This window comes from Leptonychotes weddellii, unplaced genomic scaffold (assembly GCF_054177405.1).
Source record: "Leptonychotes weddellii isolate Sample4059 unplaced genomic scaffold, ASM5417740v2 HiC_scaffold_1027, whole genome shotgun sequence".
Classification (NCBI taxonomy): domain Eukaryota; kingdom Metazoa; phylum Chordata; class Mammalia; order Carnivora; family Phocidae; genus Leptonychotes; species Leptonychotes weddellii.
Window position 1 is genome coordinate 1 of NW_027679278.1, and position 14,690 is coordinate 14,690.

A 14,690-nucleotide genomic window follows, 5' to 3' on the forward strand; every position below is an offset into this window, starting at 1 on the left:
CTTTTGTATCTTTGGGGTAAATACCCAGTAGTGCAATTGCTGGATCATATGGTAGCTCTATTTTCAACTTTTTGAGGAACCTCCATACTGTTTTCCACAGTGGCTGCACCAGCTTGCATTCCCACCAACAGTGTAGGGGGGTTCCCCTTTGAGAGGTTTTTTTTTCGACTCTGGGGGAGAGGTTATTTTTCATGTGAACTGCAAGGATGGAAAGATGCCTAGAGATGGCAGAGGGCTCAGTCTCGAGGTCCCTTTATCCCCTAGAATATGTGGCACCAAGAAAGGAGAATGTATGGCCCATCTTGTTCTGGCTCTCTGCCTGAAGATGGGGTGCTTACTCCCCCAGTCTGAGCATCCCTGGTCCTCAGCTATCACGGCTTCCTTGAGTGTGTGTGTTGGGAAGGACAGAGGGGACATCATTCCTGGCAGAAATTCCTCAACTGAAAAACTGTGACCCCAGTTTCATCCAGTCACCTCTCTCTTAATTCATGTAAGGGGACAGGCTCCTCTTTCTTCTTTAACAGAAACGTAACAAGTGAGCACGCTCACTTCCTAACCTGGGACTGACTTGATGGAGTGTTATGGGTTTATTTGGGTGTTCTGTCTTCCCAAGTCAGTTTTGGGATGTCATACATTTCTGGGAAGTTGTCCATTACAAATGTATCACCACAAAATGGTTCATAGGTATCTCTTACTATTTTGCTAAGCTCTATGTTGTTGGCAGTCATACCCATTTTAATAAATTCATGCTGTTCATTTGTGCCTTCTTTTTCTCCTTCATCTTCTTGATTCATCTTGTCAGAGACTTATTTATTTACTTATTCTTGCCAGAGAATGGCTTTCTGGCTTTTCCTCCCACCCACCTGTATTTTTGTATTCTAGTTCTTCCATTTCTGCTCTTATCTTTATTATTATTTTTAATTTATTTAAATTCAATTAATTAACATATAGTGTATTATTAGTTTTGGAGGTAGAGTTCAGTGATTCATCAGTCTTATTGCTCTTAGCTTTAGTATGTTCTTCCTTGATGCTTTATTTTGGAGGGAGTTTGATCTGTTGTCCTTTTGCTAACTTTCAACATGTGTGCATTCGCTTGTTGAGCTGTATAAAGGCTGGTAAAGATCTGTCCCTCCCGGCCCTGCGTTAGCTGCCCCTCACGCATTGTGATTTGCACCAGTGACGTTACCATTGGGTTCTTGGGTCTTCCTTAATCTACATCATGGATTCTTTTCTATCCCATGAGTTATTTAAAAGAAGGGCCTTTCAGTGTGTGTGGGGGGGGGGGCGCTTATTCCTTTCCCTGGATGCAATGTGAAGACCAACGTATTCACATGCTGGGATTTTTGTATTTCAATTCCACATCTGAGTGGTCTGGGCCAAGACCACGATCACAGAGGGATGCAGACGGGAAAGGTGGGGCCCCAGCCTGGATCTGGGATCCCTAGATGGATGGATCACCATTGTCATGTTCCTCAGATGCAATCTACAAAGCCCCTAATCAACCTTATTTCATGTCATTCTCCCAAACACTCTGTGAACTAGGTAATTGTTGCCCCATTTTACAGGTGAGGGGGCTGAGCTCACAGAGTAGAGTGGCTTGAGCTCACGGGGAGGGTGAGGATTGTAACTTGGTTCTCCTTAGACTCCCAGTCATCCTACTCCTTGGTCTTCTGGAAGCATCACTGCCCAAGTTGGGCATTCCATTCCCAGTCCTGGGGGCACAGACTAGTGTGAAGCCCCCACATCAATGCAGATGTGGGATCTAGGAGCCAGGCAGACCTGGGTTCAGATCATGGCCCTGTCCACAAACTGGCCCGGTGTATTTGGATGAGTGACGTCCCATCTCTAACCTCAGGTACCCTGCCTGTCAAGTGGGGCCTGACAGGGAGAGGTCAGCTGGGCCAGTTGGTGACAGGCATATTCTGAATGTCACTGTGACATTGTCCCTGCAGGATGTCAGCCTGCACTGCCCAGAACCAGGAGCTTCAGAGGAAGGTCTTGCATCTCGAGAAGCAGAACCTGTGAGTCTTGGTCTAGCTGTGGCAGAGGACAGGGGTAGCTGGCCCCCAGAGTCCCTTGCAGGAGAGGTGGACAATGTGGGGGACAGCCTCTGTGATGGCAAAGCAGAGCAGGGGGTAATGGCTCCACCTAGAAAGGGGGCAGGCTGCATAAAGGAGGGCACTTGGACTTGGGGACAGGTATTTCCGGTGGAGGAAATGACACATGAATGGCCAGAGGCTAGAAACACAGCATCCTGGAGGACTGCGTGTGTTCCATCTAAGAGGTGCATCTACTCAACATATATTTAGCACTTCGTCTGTGCCAGGCATTGTTCTGGGCAATGGAACCACAACAGTAAACAAACAGACAGTCTCCTGACTTAGAGAACTCATGGTCTAGTGGGAGACATACTCAAGACAAATGAAAATATAGGATTGTTTTCAAATAGTGATTGTCACTGAGGGTAAGAGCGAAGCAGGATAAAGGCACTGGAGAGCAAGTGGGGCCTATTCTGGGCAGGGAGGTCAGATAAGGTGACTTTTGAGATAAGACCTGATGGATGAGAAAGAACCAGCTACAAGAAGACCTGGGGGAATAGTGTCCTTGGTACAGAGGGAACCAGCATGTGCAAAAGTCTTGGGGCGGGACCAGGTCTGGCATGTAGCAGAAACAGCACGTGAGCCCTTGTGGCTGGAGCAGAGTGGGTGAGGGGGAGAGAGGGAGGAGGGGAGGGCAGGGAGGGGATGGGGCAGGTCATGCAGAGCCTTGGGGGCCATGGGGAGGACTTGGGCTTTTACCCCAGGGGAGGATGGAGAGAAGCCCACTTACATTTGAAAAGTGCCATCTGGCTACTGCTTGGAGCATTAACCCTAGGGTGGCAGGAGGGGCCTTAGGGGGGCCAGAGTAGAGGCTGGAGCTGGCATTTCAGTGATAGAAGATGGTGGCCTGGATCAGGGAGGTGGGGTGGCAGAGAAGTGAGTGGGTGCAAGGGGGTGGGATGTTCAGGGAGATTTACTGAAGCAAAGAGAGAGAGTCTGGGACTCTAAAGACCAGTGGGGCCGTGAGGGATGAATGGGGTTCAGACATCAGCCAGTCTGGGAGATCCCAGGAATGGATGGGAGTCAGATCACAGCCCCATGGGGCTGAGCCAAGACCCTCCCATTCCCACTAAGATCCCTCTTGGAGCAGCTGAAGAAACTCCAGGCCATTGTGGTCCAGTCCACCAGCAAGTCGGCCCAGACGGGCACTTGCATAGCGGTAAGTCCTGGTCCCCAGGATAAAGGGGGTCCTCAGCCTTGGCAAAGGGGGTCTGTGTGGGGAGCTGAGCACAGCCTGAGCCCCAATTCAAGCACGATCTCATCTTCTGGGCCTCAGTTTCTTTGCTCACAGGGTGGGGGGAGGGATGGGGTGACCTCCCCCATCTCTGCCAGGTCCTGCTGCTCTCCTTTGCCCTCATCGTCCTGCCCTCCATTAGCCCTTTCGTCACCAACAAAGCCGAGAACGCCGGAGACTATGCACCTGTTCGAGGTAGGTGGGCTAGGGATGCTCTGTCCTCAAAACCCCCCCGGGCTGCATCATGGGCACAATCCCCTTGTTTCCCCAAGTCTCTATACTGGGCCTCTGGGGGACATGGAGGGGATCCCCTTGCCTGCTCGCTACTCCTTGAGGCTGGGGCTAGGGAACGGAGGGACACCAGTCCCCCACCCCACCCCTCATGATCCTCCCAACCCTTGTTCAGTTTTCTCCAGAACTTTGCACAACGATGCTGCATCCCGCGTGGCCCCCGACACCACACCAGGCTCCGAGGGCCCAGGACCACGGTCCAAGGATGGCACATCCCAGGAAGGGTCTCCAGGCAGCCCCACGGTGGACTGGGAATCTCGGGGCATGTCGGCTCTGGACAACTTGACGAAGGGGCTGGACAACTCGACTCTGATCCCAGACAACTCCACACTGGTCCCGGACAACTCAACGGAGAAGCTGAACGGGGCCACCCTGCTGGGCTGGACTGGGACCGAGCCAGCGCTCAGCTCTGGACGGGTGGGATTGGAGGCAGCAGGGGAAGAGCTGTGAGCACCATCCCAATGTGCCCGCAGGCCCCTGGGCTTAGGGGCCCTTCTGTGGACAGTGACAACAGGCATGGGGGTGAGAGGTGAGACCTGGCGTAAGAGCCAGGATGGAGACGCACAAACCCATGGACCCAGATACACACAGAACACGCTCACAGGGCAACCACAGGGCCACGAAGCCTGAGAAATACACAGATCCAGGGAAAGGAACAGGCAGACACATACAGAGTGATCCACAGACCCAGACAGACACACACACACACACACCCCATGCCTCAACAGCTCCCCTGCCCCCAGACTCCTCCCTGCCTCCTGCACAGAGGGAAGAGAAACCGGCTGAGTCTGTGGGGACCCTGGCCCACAGCCACCCCTCTTTTCTAAGATCACAGAGATCCTTAATAAAGTATTTTTTTTTCTTAATAAAGTATTTTGACAGAACACGGCTGGCACAAAGTGGCATTAGGGTGGGAGCTGAAGCAGAGTCTCGGGCTCCTCAACTCCTGGAAGGAGGGGCTGGGCCAGCCTGGGATGGGGAGGGAGGTGCAGTCAGACCCCCAGGCTGGGAAGGCGGCCTGCCAGGCCCCAGGGGTGCCTTCAGCACCTTGGAGAGCGGCCGCAAGCAGATCGCAGGGAGCCCTTCAGGGTGTCCACGGAAGGCCTGGGGACCCGCCTTCCTGGGGGCTGCACAGCCCACCCTGCTTGTTTTCCGGGTGGGGAGACTTGTTTTTCCGGCATGGGAAGTGAAGGGACCTGGCTGGAACCCAGCTGTGCCTGTGCTCTCCTAATGTGTGGTGACGCCACCGGCTCTGAGCAGGGGCCAGGGGCTTCGAACCAGACCAAAGCGCACGGCCCCTAGCCTCACGGGGCTCACAGCCTAGCAGTGGAGGGCAAATATTTAGAAACCACGCACACAGGCACATCATCACACACTGGGGGCTCCAGGAATGCCAGGTGTGGTATGCCCCTCCTCCTTCGCCTCCAGGCCTGGTTTGCAGAGAGGCCCAGTAGGGTCCCCAGGGGCAAGGGGACCATGCAGTCCTGTCAGGACTAGGACCTGGCACAAGGTTATGAATGCCAAACACAGACTCAGACGCAAGAATTTCTGCTTTTATTGCATTGAAGACTTCTTTGGAAGCCTGGAGGCAGCCAGGTGGACACACCCCTTTCTCCCTCTAGCCCCAGAGGCAGTGTAAACCCCATTGTCTGTGCCACCATGAAGTCTGGCTCCTGAATGGTGACTCTGCCCCCCCCCCACCTCCCGGAGGGACTGTGAAGGCGATTTGGGGGGGGGCAGGGGAAGGGGAGTGTGAGGGCCCAGGGCCAGAGAGAGTTAACCTTGTTTACACCGGGAACTAGGGAGGGCCTGGCCACACCTCCCCAGAACATCCTGAGTCAGGGGCTGGGGCCCAGGAGGAGCAGATGCCTGGGGTGTCAGATCCAAGGTCCATGTCCAGGGTGTAAATGCTCCTCCCCAGGCCCACACCGGAGGCCCCTAGAGCTAGAGAGAGAGGCAGTGGAGGGTGAGCCTGCCCTGGGGTCTGGAGCCCGGCAATCAGCACCCTGAGGTCGCCCCCCCACCCCCACGGGCAGGTACAAGTAACAAAGTGAGACCAGTAAGAAAAGATGAATCCATGGTTTCTATAAAAAGCCCCACCCTCCCCGGGCCCCCGGGTCAGCTGGGGGCCACCTCGGCCTTCACCCTTTTGGGGGGCCTGTGCGGCGCAGGACTGTCCAGATGCTCCCTCTTGGGGCTGGCGGGCCCGGAGCCATTGTGCTGGGTGCAGGGCTCTGCTGAGGGCTCCGGCTTGGGGCTGGCGGGTGCTGGGCCGTTGAGCTGGGTGGGGGCCTCCTCCTTGGGCTCCAGCTTGGGGGCGGGTGGGCGGGGCAGGGGGGGAAGCGCCCTCTCCAGCACGCGGGGGCCGTCCCAGGCGGGGATCTCCAGGCTCAGGTGCTTCATGAGCCTGGTCATGACCTCGTCCACATAGCCATGGATACGGAGGTCGGCGTGGCGGTCCTGCGGGGGCAAAGACAGGTCAGGCTGAGGCAGAGGTCGGGAGGGGAGGGAGGCTGGGGCAGGGAGCATGTCAGGGTGGGCTCAGAACATACATGCTTTGTGGGCTGAAGGTTGACAATGACCAGTCGGCCTCCTCGGCGCTTGGTGGCGAGGGGCAGGTTCCCGCTGGGCCGGATTTGCAGCGAGGTGCCCAGTGTGATGGACAGGTCTGCGTTCCTGGGATGGGAAGGCAGAGTCAGATGGAGCCCCTTCTAGCCCTGCACAAGGGTCTCTGCAGCCCTCCTCCTGCCCCACAAGACTAGGAGGCCTCCAACCCCTCCTGGCTCAAGCCCTATGGCCTCACCACCCACCTTGTGCTCCCGCAACACGCCCAGCCCTGGGAAGTCAGCTCACTCCACACCCTCTGCTCTCAAGGGCCGCCCACAGCCTGGGCCAGCTTCTGAGCTGCCCTGAGTCCTGCCCCTGCCGCTTCCCTTCTGCCTGAGCCACCTCCCCACCCCGTTGGCAGAAGCAGGGTTCTTGACGTGGGCAGGACCTTCAATGCTTGGGACTTGGGTTCTATCCCGGCTCATCCACTTCCCAGATGGGTAGCATTGGACAGGAGTCCACCTGCTGAAGCCTCAGTTTCCCTGCCTGTAACACGTGCATGGTGCAGCATGAGTAGCTGCTGTTAGTAAGAGGACAGTGAGGCCTAGAGCAGGGCGTCAGGAAGAGGACAGTGAGGCCCAGAGCAGGGCGTCAGGAAGAGGACAGTGAGGCCCAGAGCAGGGCGTCAGGAAGAGGACAGTGAGGCCCAGAGCAGGGCAGCCATCTCTTTCAGGAAGCCTCTCCTGATGGCCCAGGGCCGGAGCTGGCTGTGCTTCTGCCTGTGTCCCCACCTGCCCAATCTGGGCTCATCTGAGGGTCAGACCTGCTGGCCTCATCGGCGAGAGTGAGGTCCCGGTCAGGCAGGGCGTCCTCCCAGTCCAGGATGGTATCTCTCAGCTCCCCCCTGCAGGGGAGGGGTGGGGGGATCAGCATGGAGACATGCACCCCCCCACCCCGCATCCAGGTGCAGTGAGAGGTCACTCACCTACAAGCCCGGAGCCCCCTCGCCTTGGCCATGGTGCAGAGCCGGCCCGTGGCCTTGAGGCCCATGCTGCCCACGACAGTGTCCCGGACGTACTGCCTGTGTTGGGGGAGGAAGAGGGCCCCATGGGGCTGGGTCAGCCCACCCCCTGCTCCCCTGCAGCCTGATCTGGGCGGCTCTTGCTCTTTTGGGGGAGCTGTTCTCCCAGGGAAGTGGGGGGCTTCCACAACACAGCCGGCCTGGTTGCACCCCAATGCCAGGGGGATGGAAACAGAAAGGCTGGGAAGTATTCCAAACCGAGGAGACTAGAGAGACCTGACAATGACATGCAAAGCATGACCCCAGGTTGGATCGTGGACTGGGACAAAAATAGAAGGCATGGGAGCACTGGGAAGCCAGGTGAGGGCCTGGATGATCTACACGGTTGTCCACATCCCGGCCTTTACTACGAATGTGCTGTGGCCACGGGAGACATGTGTCCCGTGGGCCTGGGGCAGTGGACACTTACGCCTCAACATCACAGCAAGGACTAACAAAATAGGGACAAAAGATTGTCAAATCCATGTTGAGATCAGCAAACTATGGCCCCGAGGATCAAATCTGGCCCTCAGCCTCCTGTCTTTGTGAATAAAGTTTTATTGGCACACGGCCATGCCCATTCCTTCCTGTGTTGTCTATGGCGACTTTCACACCACGACAGCAGAGCCCGTCAGGATCCTGACGGAGACTGCCTGGGCCACAAAGCTGAAAACGTTCTACCATCTGGCCCTTTACAGAAAAAGCTTGCTGAGCTCTGGTCTAGGCTAAGTTCGGGTTCATCAAATAATTCTTATATGAGTTTTCTGTAGATTTGAAATTTTTCAAAATAAATTTGGGGACACTTTTTTTTTTTACTTGGGGGCCCCACCTGGGTGGCTGCTCAGCCAGCTCAAGGAGACACAAGCAGAGCACCCCAGCTTTGGGAAGGGCTCTGACTCAGCCTTCCCAGAGCGGGCCGACACACCTCTGTCACACTCCGTTATGGGCTGAATTGTGTCCCCTCAAAGATATGTTGGAGTCCTGGCCCCCAATACTTTAAAGCGTGACCGCATTTGGAAATAGGATCGTTGCAGATGTAACGAGTTAAGATGAGATCACACAGGGGAGGCTGGCGCTCATCTCATAGGACTGGTGTCCTTATGAACCAGGCGGAGGGTGGTGTGAGGGGAAGACAAGCCGAGGAGCACCAAGGACTGTGAGAAACCTCCAGAAGACGCAAAAGGGAAGGAAGGAGCGCCCCCTGCAGAGTTCAGCAGGAGCCCTGCCCTGCCAACAACCGATCTCTGACTTCCGGCTTCCAGGCCACGATGACACATTTCTGTTTCGAGCTGTTCAGCTTGTGGTCATTGTTAGGGCAGCGCAGGAGGGGAATGCGCCTCCCCAGGAGGAACACAAGCCCCCAGCCCCCACCCCAGCCTGGGTCTCTGGCCACGCCAGAGGAGACTCATAAGGCTCTTACACAGAGCCTGACCCGGGAGGTCACAGAGAATGGGGCCGGCCCATTCTAACCCTAACTCCCCCCACCCCCGTGGCACTCACGTCTTACACTTGACACACTCTTCTACAAACATGTTTCCATGGAGCTCTGCCAACTTGTCCCTGTGGAAGGAGAAGAGAGACACATAGCCGTGGCACAGGGTTCTGGTTCCTGAGGCTGCAGGCCAAGTACCGAGCCCTCCTCCTCCAGGAAGCCTTCCCTAAGCCTTCAACCATAGGATCAATGGACTCTCTCCTTCTGGTGCCTCTGGCTGCTGACTCCACCATCCACACATTGTACAACCTCACCCAGATGGCCCAACCTCTCTGAGCCCGAGGAGTCATTAACCTCATGGCTGACCCCACCTCTGTTCACAGACAGCCCATTCCGCTCACAAAATCCATCCACAATCATGTCGGAACCTCCGAATGTCACCAAGTCTGAAGGACAGGAGTTCTGATCCCCAGTTTGCAAAGGAAGAACCTGAGGCGATGGGAGGCCCAGGGGGCATGGGCTTTGGAAGCAGAGGAACATGGGATCAACTCCCGGCGCTACTGCTTCCCAGCTGTGTCACGTTGGGCAGGTCGCTTAACCTCTCTGTGCCTCAGGCCCTGTCCGAGAAACGGGACAGCAGTGCCTAACTTTTGGGATAGTTGGGGGAGCAATGATCAGGCCTGGGCTCTTGCCCTGGTTCCCTTGGTCACCTCCCTCATGTCCCCACTCCTATGTCACAGCCCCCCTGGTCTGTTACAGGCTGCATTGCCCACCCTACCTTCCCCTTCTCTTTCCTGGCAGTGATCACCGCCTGACCTAGAATGCAATTCGCTGATTTATCTCGTCTTCTGTTTCCTCGCCACGGGAGCATAAGTCCTGGGAGGGCAGCGCTTCCGTCTTGTGTGCCCAGCATCCTGTGTCTAGAACAGCATGCGGCGCCAGTGGGCACTGGATAAGTGGTTGTAAATGGTTGTCGGGTGTGATCCATTTTGCTCCTGTCTGCACACAGTGGGTGCTGGGGGATCAGTGCTTCGTCCTCCAAAATGGGACTTGGGAGGTAGTGACCGTGCAGGACCGCTCTGGTTCACAGAGCCCTACTGGGCACCAAGCGCTTCTCCCCGCCGCCTCACTAGATTGCCACGGTGGCCTCATGGGGGAGGGGCTGGCGTCCATGCTCATTTTAAAGATAAGGAAACTGAGGCCCAGAGAGAGGTGTGGCCTGGCCCAGGCCGAGCGGGGCCGGAAGCCGGGGGTTACCTGGGGAAACCGGAGCGCACGTGCAGCCCGTCCACGTTCTGGCTGACCAGGAAGCGGAGGAGGCCCACGCGCTCCAGCTGCACCAGGGCCATGTGCGTCTGCGTGGGCCGCGCGCTCTCAAAGGTGGTGTCGAATTTGGGGGCCAGGCCCCGCTCCTCCATCGTCCAGACGCCATGGGGGCCCCTGAAGGCAGCAGGTGGGGAGAGACACAGAGAGTTTAGGGTTCAAGGAGATAGGGATACAGAATAAGAGACCGAGCATTAGAGACAGAGACAGAGACAGAGAATCAGGGAGACAAGAGATAGAAAGAGACAGAGTGAGCAAGACAAAGAGAGGGGAGAGAAAAAGAGGGAGGGTAAGGGGAGAGGAGGGAGAATGTGGTGCATGAGGGCAAAAAATTATTCATTTCAGTCAACATTTCCTGCTGCTGCACTGAGCCTGGCCCTGTGCTGGGTGATGCTGGGGTCCTACTGGACCTGGGCCCTGCCCTCGAGGAGTCCTCCATCTTGTGGAGGGGGGACACAAGTGGCCACAGACCCTGCAGCCTGTGGAACTGGAAGAGCCCAGTGGAGGGGGTGGGGGCTATGCATGGGGAGTGCGGGAAGGCTTCCTGGAGGAGGCTGAGTTGTCTCTTCAACTGTGCGAGGAAAGGGCAGAGCGATTCAGGCAGAAGGGGTAAGCAGAGGCCTAGGGGACTGACAACAGCCTATGAGTTGGGGAAATGCAAGTGGTCTGGGGGCTCCAGTAGGAGCAGCAGGGGCTGAGGTGGGAGAGATGTCCCGAGGCCAGAGCAGGAAGAGCTTTGATTTCCAGCCCGAAGTACCTGGAACTCTCCTGTGTGGCAGTGGGGAGCCATGGCAGATTGTGAAGGAGGGGTGGGAGGGAGTCACGCCTTAGAAGCCTAACATTCCTTCCAGAACCAGGAACCTGGGGCGCCTGGGTGGCACAGTTGTTGGGCATCTGCCTTCGGCTCGGGTCATAGTCCTGGGATCGAGCCCCACATCGGGCTCCTTGCTCAGTGGGAAGCCTGCTTCTCCCTCTCCCACTCCCCCTGCTTGTGTTCCCTCTTTCGCTGTGTCTCTCTGTCAAATAAATAAAATCTTAAAAAAAAAAAAAAAGAAGAAGAAGAAGAACCAGGAATCTGCTCTCCTGCTGCAAGTCTGGGCTACGGGCCCATGAGGCCTAGGGAGGGAGTATAAATGCGACAGGCCTGCCCTATGGGGCAGGGTTGCAAACTCAGTGCCTACAGGGGCCGCTAGGGGGTTGCCAGTTGAGACGTGGATGCTTCACCAAGAAAACTCTTGTCTAACACAGTATGCACCAAGGAGAGAGGAGTCTAGACATTGTCTGGTTGCACACCCTTGTTAATAGGTGAGAGGCTGAGGTCTGGATGGTTCAAGCCACTTGCCTGACACCAGGTCTGATAGAAAAATATTTGCAGGGGCGCCTGGGTGGCTCAGATGGTTAAGCGTCTGCCTTCGGCTCAGGTCATGATCCCAGGGTCCTGGGATCGAGCCCCACATCGGGCTCCTGGCTCAGCGGGGAGCCTGCTCCTCCCTCTGCCTCTCTCCCTGCTCATGCTCTCTCTCTCTCTCTCTCTCTGTATCTCTGTGTCTCAAATGAATAAATAAAATCTTTAAAAAAAAAAGAGAGAAAAATATTTGCAAGTGAGCATGGAGCTAATTGCCCCTGATATCGATCTTCCCATCGTCTAAGGTAATAGAACCCCAGTATTCAGGCATGCATGGTGAGCCCAGGCAAGAGACTACATTCCCCAGGATCCCTTGCAGCTAGGTATGGTCAGGTGACCATGCTCTGGCCAATGGGGTGTGAGTGGACTGTTGTGCGTGACTTAAAGGGACGTGTCTGCAAGGGCGGGGTCTTTCCAGTGCCCGACACCCCCAAGGGGAAGGCAGCAGGATGGGTTCTGATGCCCAAACCTCTGTGAGCTAACAGGGAAGCTGCTGGCGGTGTGGCAGGCCCTGCCTCAACGTCCCCTGCATGCCCACAGACCTGAAGTCAGGGATGCCCGAGGCGGTGCTGATCCCAGCACCTGTGTGGAACACCACATTGGAGGACTGCCAGATCAGCTGCGCCAGCTCCCACACCTTCCGCTCCAACTCCTCAGGGGGGTCGAAGATCTGTCAGCGACAGAGCAGAAGGGAGAGGTCAAGACATGTCCCAAGTGGCAAAGCCACTAGCCACAGATTGGGATGCCCCTGCCTTGCCCAGAGGGAAGAACCGATTGGAAAAGGCAGCTTGTCCTCATGTCCCTCCTCTGCCCACAGCCCTCCGGGGCTCCTGCATTCCTCAGGGTAAAAGCCTAAGCCCTCCCAGCGGCCCTCAAGGCCCTGCATGACCTATCCTACCCTCCTCCCTCTCTCCCCCTCGCCCACTCTGCTCCAGTCACACATGCCTCCTCACTAGTCCTCCAACACACCAGGCCTGGTCCTGCCTCAGGACCTTTGCATGGGCTGTACCCTCTGCCTGGAGTGCTCCCACATGGCTCCTCCCTCACCTCCTTTAGGTCTTGGCTCAAAAGTCATCTCATTTGCACACCCAAGTTCACAGCAGTATCATTTACAATCGCTAAAACGTGGAATCAGTCCAAGGGTCTGTAGATGGATGAAGGATAAACACATATGCAGTCCATGCACACACTGGAATATTGTTCAGCCACAGAAAGGAAGGGACCCTGACACCTGCCACGACGTGGAGGGACCCCGAGGACACTGTGGTCAGTGAGAGTAGCCGGGCAAAGAAGGACACATCCCGCAGGAACTCACTCCCAGGAGGTTTGATTCCACAAACATTTATTGGGCACCTACTGGGCATCAGGCACTTTCTCAGCCCTGGGACCACAGTAGGGAACAAGGCATACAAAACCCCCTCATGCTAGCAGGGAGACAGACAAGGAGCAAGTAAATATAAGAAGTCCGATGATGGTAAGCTTCAGGTCCCCAGAGGAGTCCCGTCCACAGAAACGGAGAGGAGAGGGTGGGAGCCAGGGCTGGGGCAGGGGGTGAGGAGTCCGTGCTTCATGGGGACAGAGTCTCCGTGTGGGGAGATGGAAAGTTCTGGAAACGGATGATGAGGGTGGTTGCATGACAGCGTAAGTGTGCTTCATGCCACTGAGCTATGCACTGAAAATGGTTAAGGTGGTACATTTTATGTTGTGTATTTCGCCACAATAAAAAAAAATTGAAAAACCAAAAGTGATCCCAGTGATGCCTCCTGGGTCCTGGATTCAGTGCAGGCCCAGCTCTCCTCGCCACTCCCTGCTTTATTTTTCTCCCTGAAGCTTACTTACCATTATCGGACTTCTTATATTTACTTGCTCCGTATCTGTCTCCCTGCTAACATAAGGGGCTTTTGTATGCCTTGTTCCCTACTGTGGTCCCAGGGCTGAGAAAGTGCCTGATGCCCAGTAGGGGCTCAATAAATGTTTGTGGAATCAAGCGACCAATCAAGGGACAGGCAGGAAGAGAAGAGAGGGGCTTCGGAGGGATTCTGAGGGTTCATATTAAATGCCTCCCTCAGAACGCACAGACCAGCCTTTAGGGGAGGGGGGCAATCTTCCCCCCAGTTTACAGAGGGGCGAGGGGACCCAGAAGGGAAGTGACTCACCCCAAGTCCTGCAGCGGCAGAAGGGGTCCTTCTGACACATATCTACGTCCATCCAACCTAAAACCCTTGTCCATCACCCTCAGGATAAAGTGTCAGCTCCCCAGTCTGGCACGTGCGGCCCCTGCGGTCCCGGCTCTGGCCTAATTTGTGCCCCAAGTGTATTTATTTCCACCTCCTCGCCTTCGCCCCTGCCGAGCCTTCCGCCTGCAACTGCGTCCCCTCGCTTCCCCCATCAGAACTTCAGGACTTCCCGCAACGCGAAGGCCTCGCTCGGTCCAGCCCGGCCGACCCGGGGCTGGGGGCGTCCCGGTCCCCGGGAGCGCAGGGGGCGTCACTTCCCGCCCCCTCCTCCCTGGGAAGTCCCTCCCATTGTCTAGCCTCAGTGCCTCCCGATATTCCCACAATGCCCCGCTGCTGTCCGGCCCCGCCCAGCTCGCGGCGCCGGGGGCGGCCTTCGGGACGCGGGGCCGAGCTCACCTCGGGGAGGCCGCACTTGCCCTTGTCCGCGTACGGCGACAGTCCCGCCGCGTAATTCACCGACATCCTCGCCGCCCCAGCGGGAACAATAAAGTTTCTCTTGTTGAGGCCGCTTCCGCCGGAAACGGGGCGGGACAGGAGCGGGGAGGAGGAGTCGCGTTCCACCCTCCGCGCCCGGCCTCTCCCTCCAAGGCGCACGCGCCCCGTCTGACGCCTCAGGCGCCATCTCAACTGCTGGCAGAGAGAAGGCCGCTTCCTTCGAAGTGTTGGTGGGTGGCGGGAAACAGGGGCGGCCGCCTACGGGACAGCCCTCCAGTCACCTCTCAAATGAGGGGCACAGGCAACCGGTGCCCCCTTTCTTCTTCTTGCAAATGAGTAAATGGAAGTCTCCACGTCCCTCACGAGGACAGAGGACTCGTGCTTCCACTCGGGGCTCTCTCCGCCGCACATGTCAGAAGTTCACAAAGTCACCAGTGCAGGGCACTCGTGCAAGTGTGCGGGGGGCAGCGTGGGGCCTCCCCAGGTCGGGTCTCGGACGCCGCTCCGAATTACCCGAACGTCATCCAGGCCGGTGGTAGTCTGCACTCGGCAGGCCAGGTGCACCGCTAAGAGACTGCTCAAGGGCACTGGGGCTGGTGGCCTTGAGGATGCATTTAAGAGACGTGT

General features: G+C 56.7%; 2 protein-coding genes across 7 annotated transcripts; one reads left to right on the forward strand and one right to left on the reverse strand.

The window, feature by feature from the left end:
* Positions 1 to 1,932: 1,932 nt before the first annotated feature.
* LOC145718038 (cyclic AMP-responsive element-binding protein 3-like protein 3) lies at positions 1,933 to 4,508 on the forward strand. Its single transcript, XM_081809476.1, has 4 exons — positions 1,933 to 2,021; positions 3,174 to 3,258; positions 3,432 to 3,528; positions 3,740 to 4,508. Exons 1-4 carry the CDS (start codon positions 1,954 to 1,956, stop codon positions 4,072 to 4,074), a joined length of 585 nt encoding a protein of 194 aa, XP_081665602.1. The 5' UTR covers positions 1,933 to 1,953; the 3' UTR covers positions 4,075 to 4,508.
* Positions 4,509 to 5,156: 648 nt separating this feature from the next.
* On the reverse strand, positions 5,157 to 14,155 carry SIRT6 (sirtuin 6). Of its 6 annotated transcripts, none has more exons than XM_031033932.2 (9): positions 14,025 to 14,098; positions 12,439 to 12,535; positions 11,934 to 12,061; positions 9,921 to 10,103; positions 8,732 to 8,791; positions 7,157 to 7,252; positions 6,995 to 7,075; positions 6,177 to 6,300; positions 5,157 to 6,084 (listed from the first exon to the last, which is right to left on the reverse strand). In XM_031033932.2, the coding sequence occupies exons 4-9, from the start codon at positions 10,079 to 10,081 to the stop codon at positions 5,743 to 5,745; spliced, it is 864 nt and encodes a 287-aa protein (XP_030889792.2). In that variant the 5' UTR covers positions 10,082 to 10,103; positions 11,934 to 12,061; positions 12,439 to 12,535; positions 14,025 to 14,098; the 3' UTR covers positions 5,157 to 5,742. The 6 variants fall into 6 exon arrangements, with proteins under 6 accessions (XP_030889792.2, XP_030889793.2, XP_006738790.2 ...); XM_031033933.2 differs by lacking the exon at positions 14,025 to 14,098 and adding an exon at positions 13,548 to 13,942; XM_006738727.3 differs by lacking the exon at positions 12,439 to 12,535 and having other exon boundaries at positions 14,025 to 14,155.
* Positions 14,156 to 14,690: the final 535 nt, after the last annotated feature.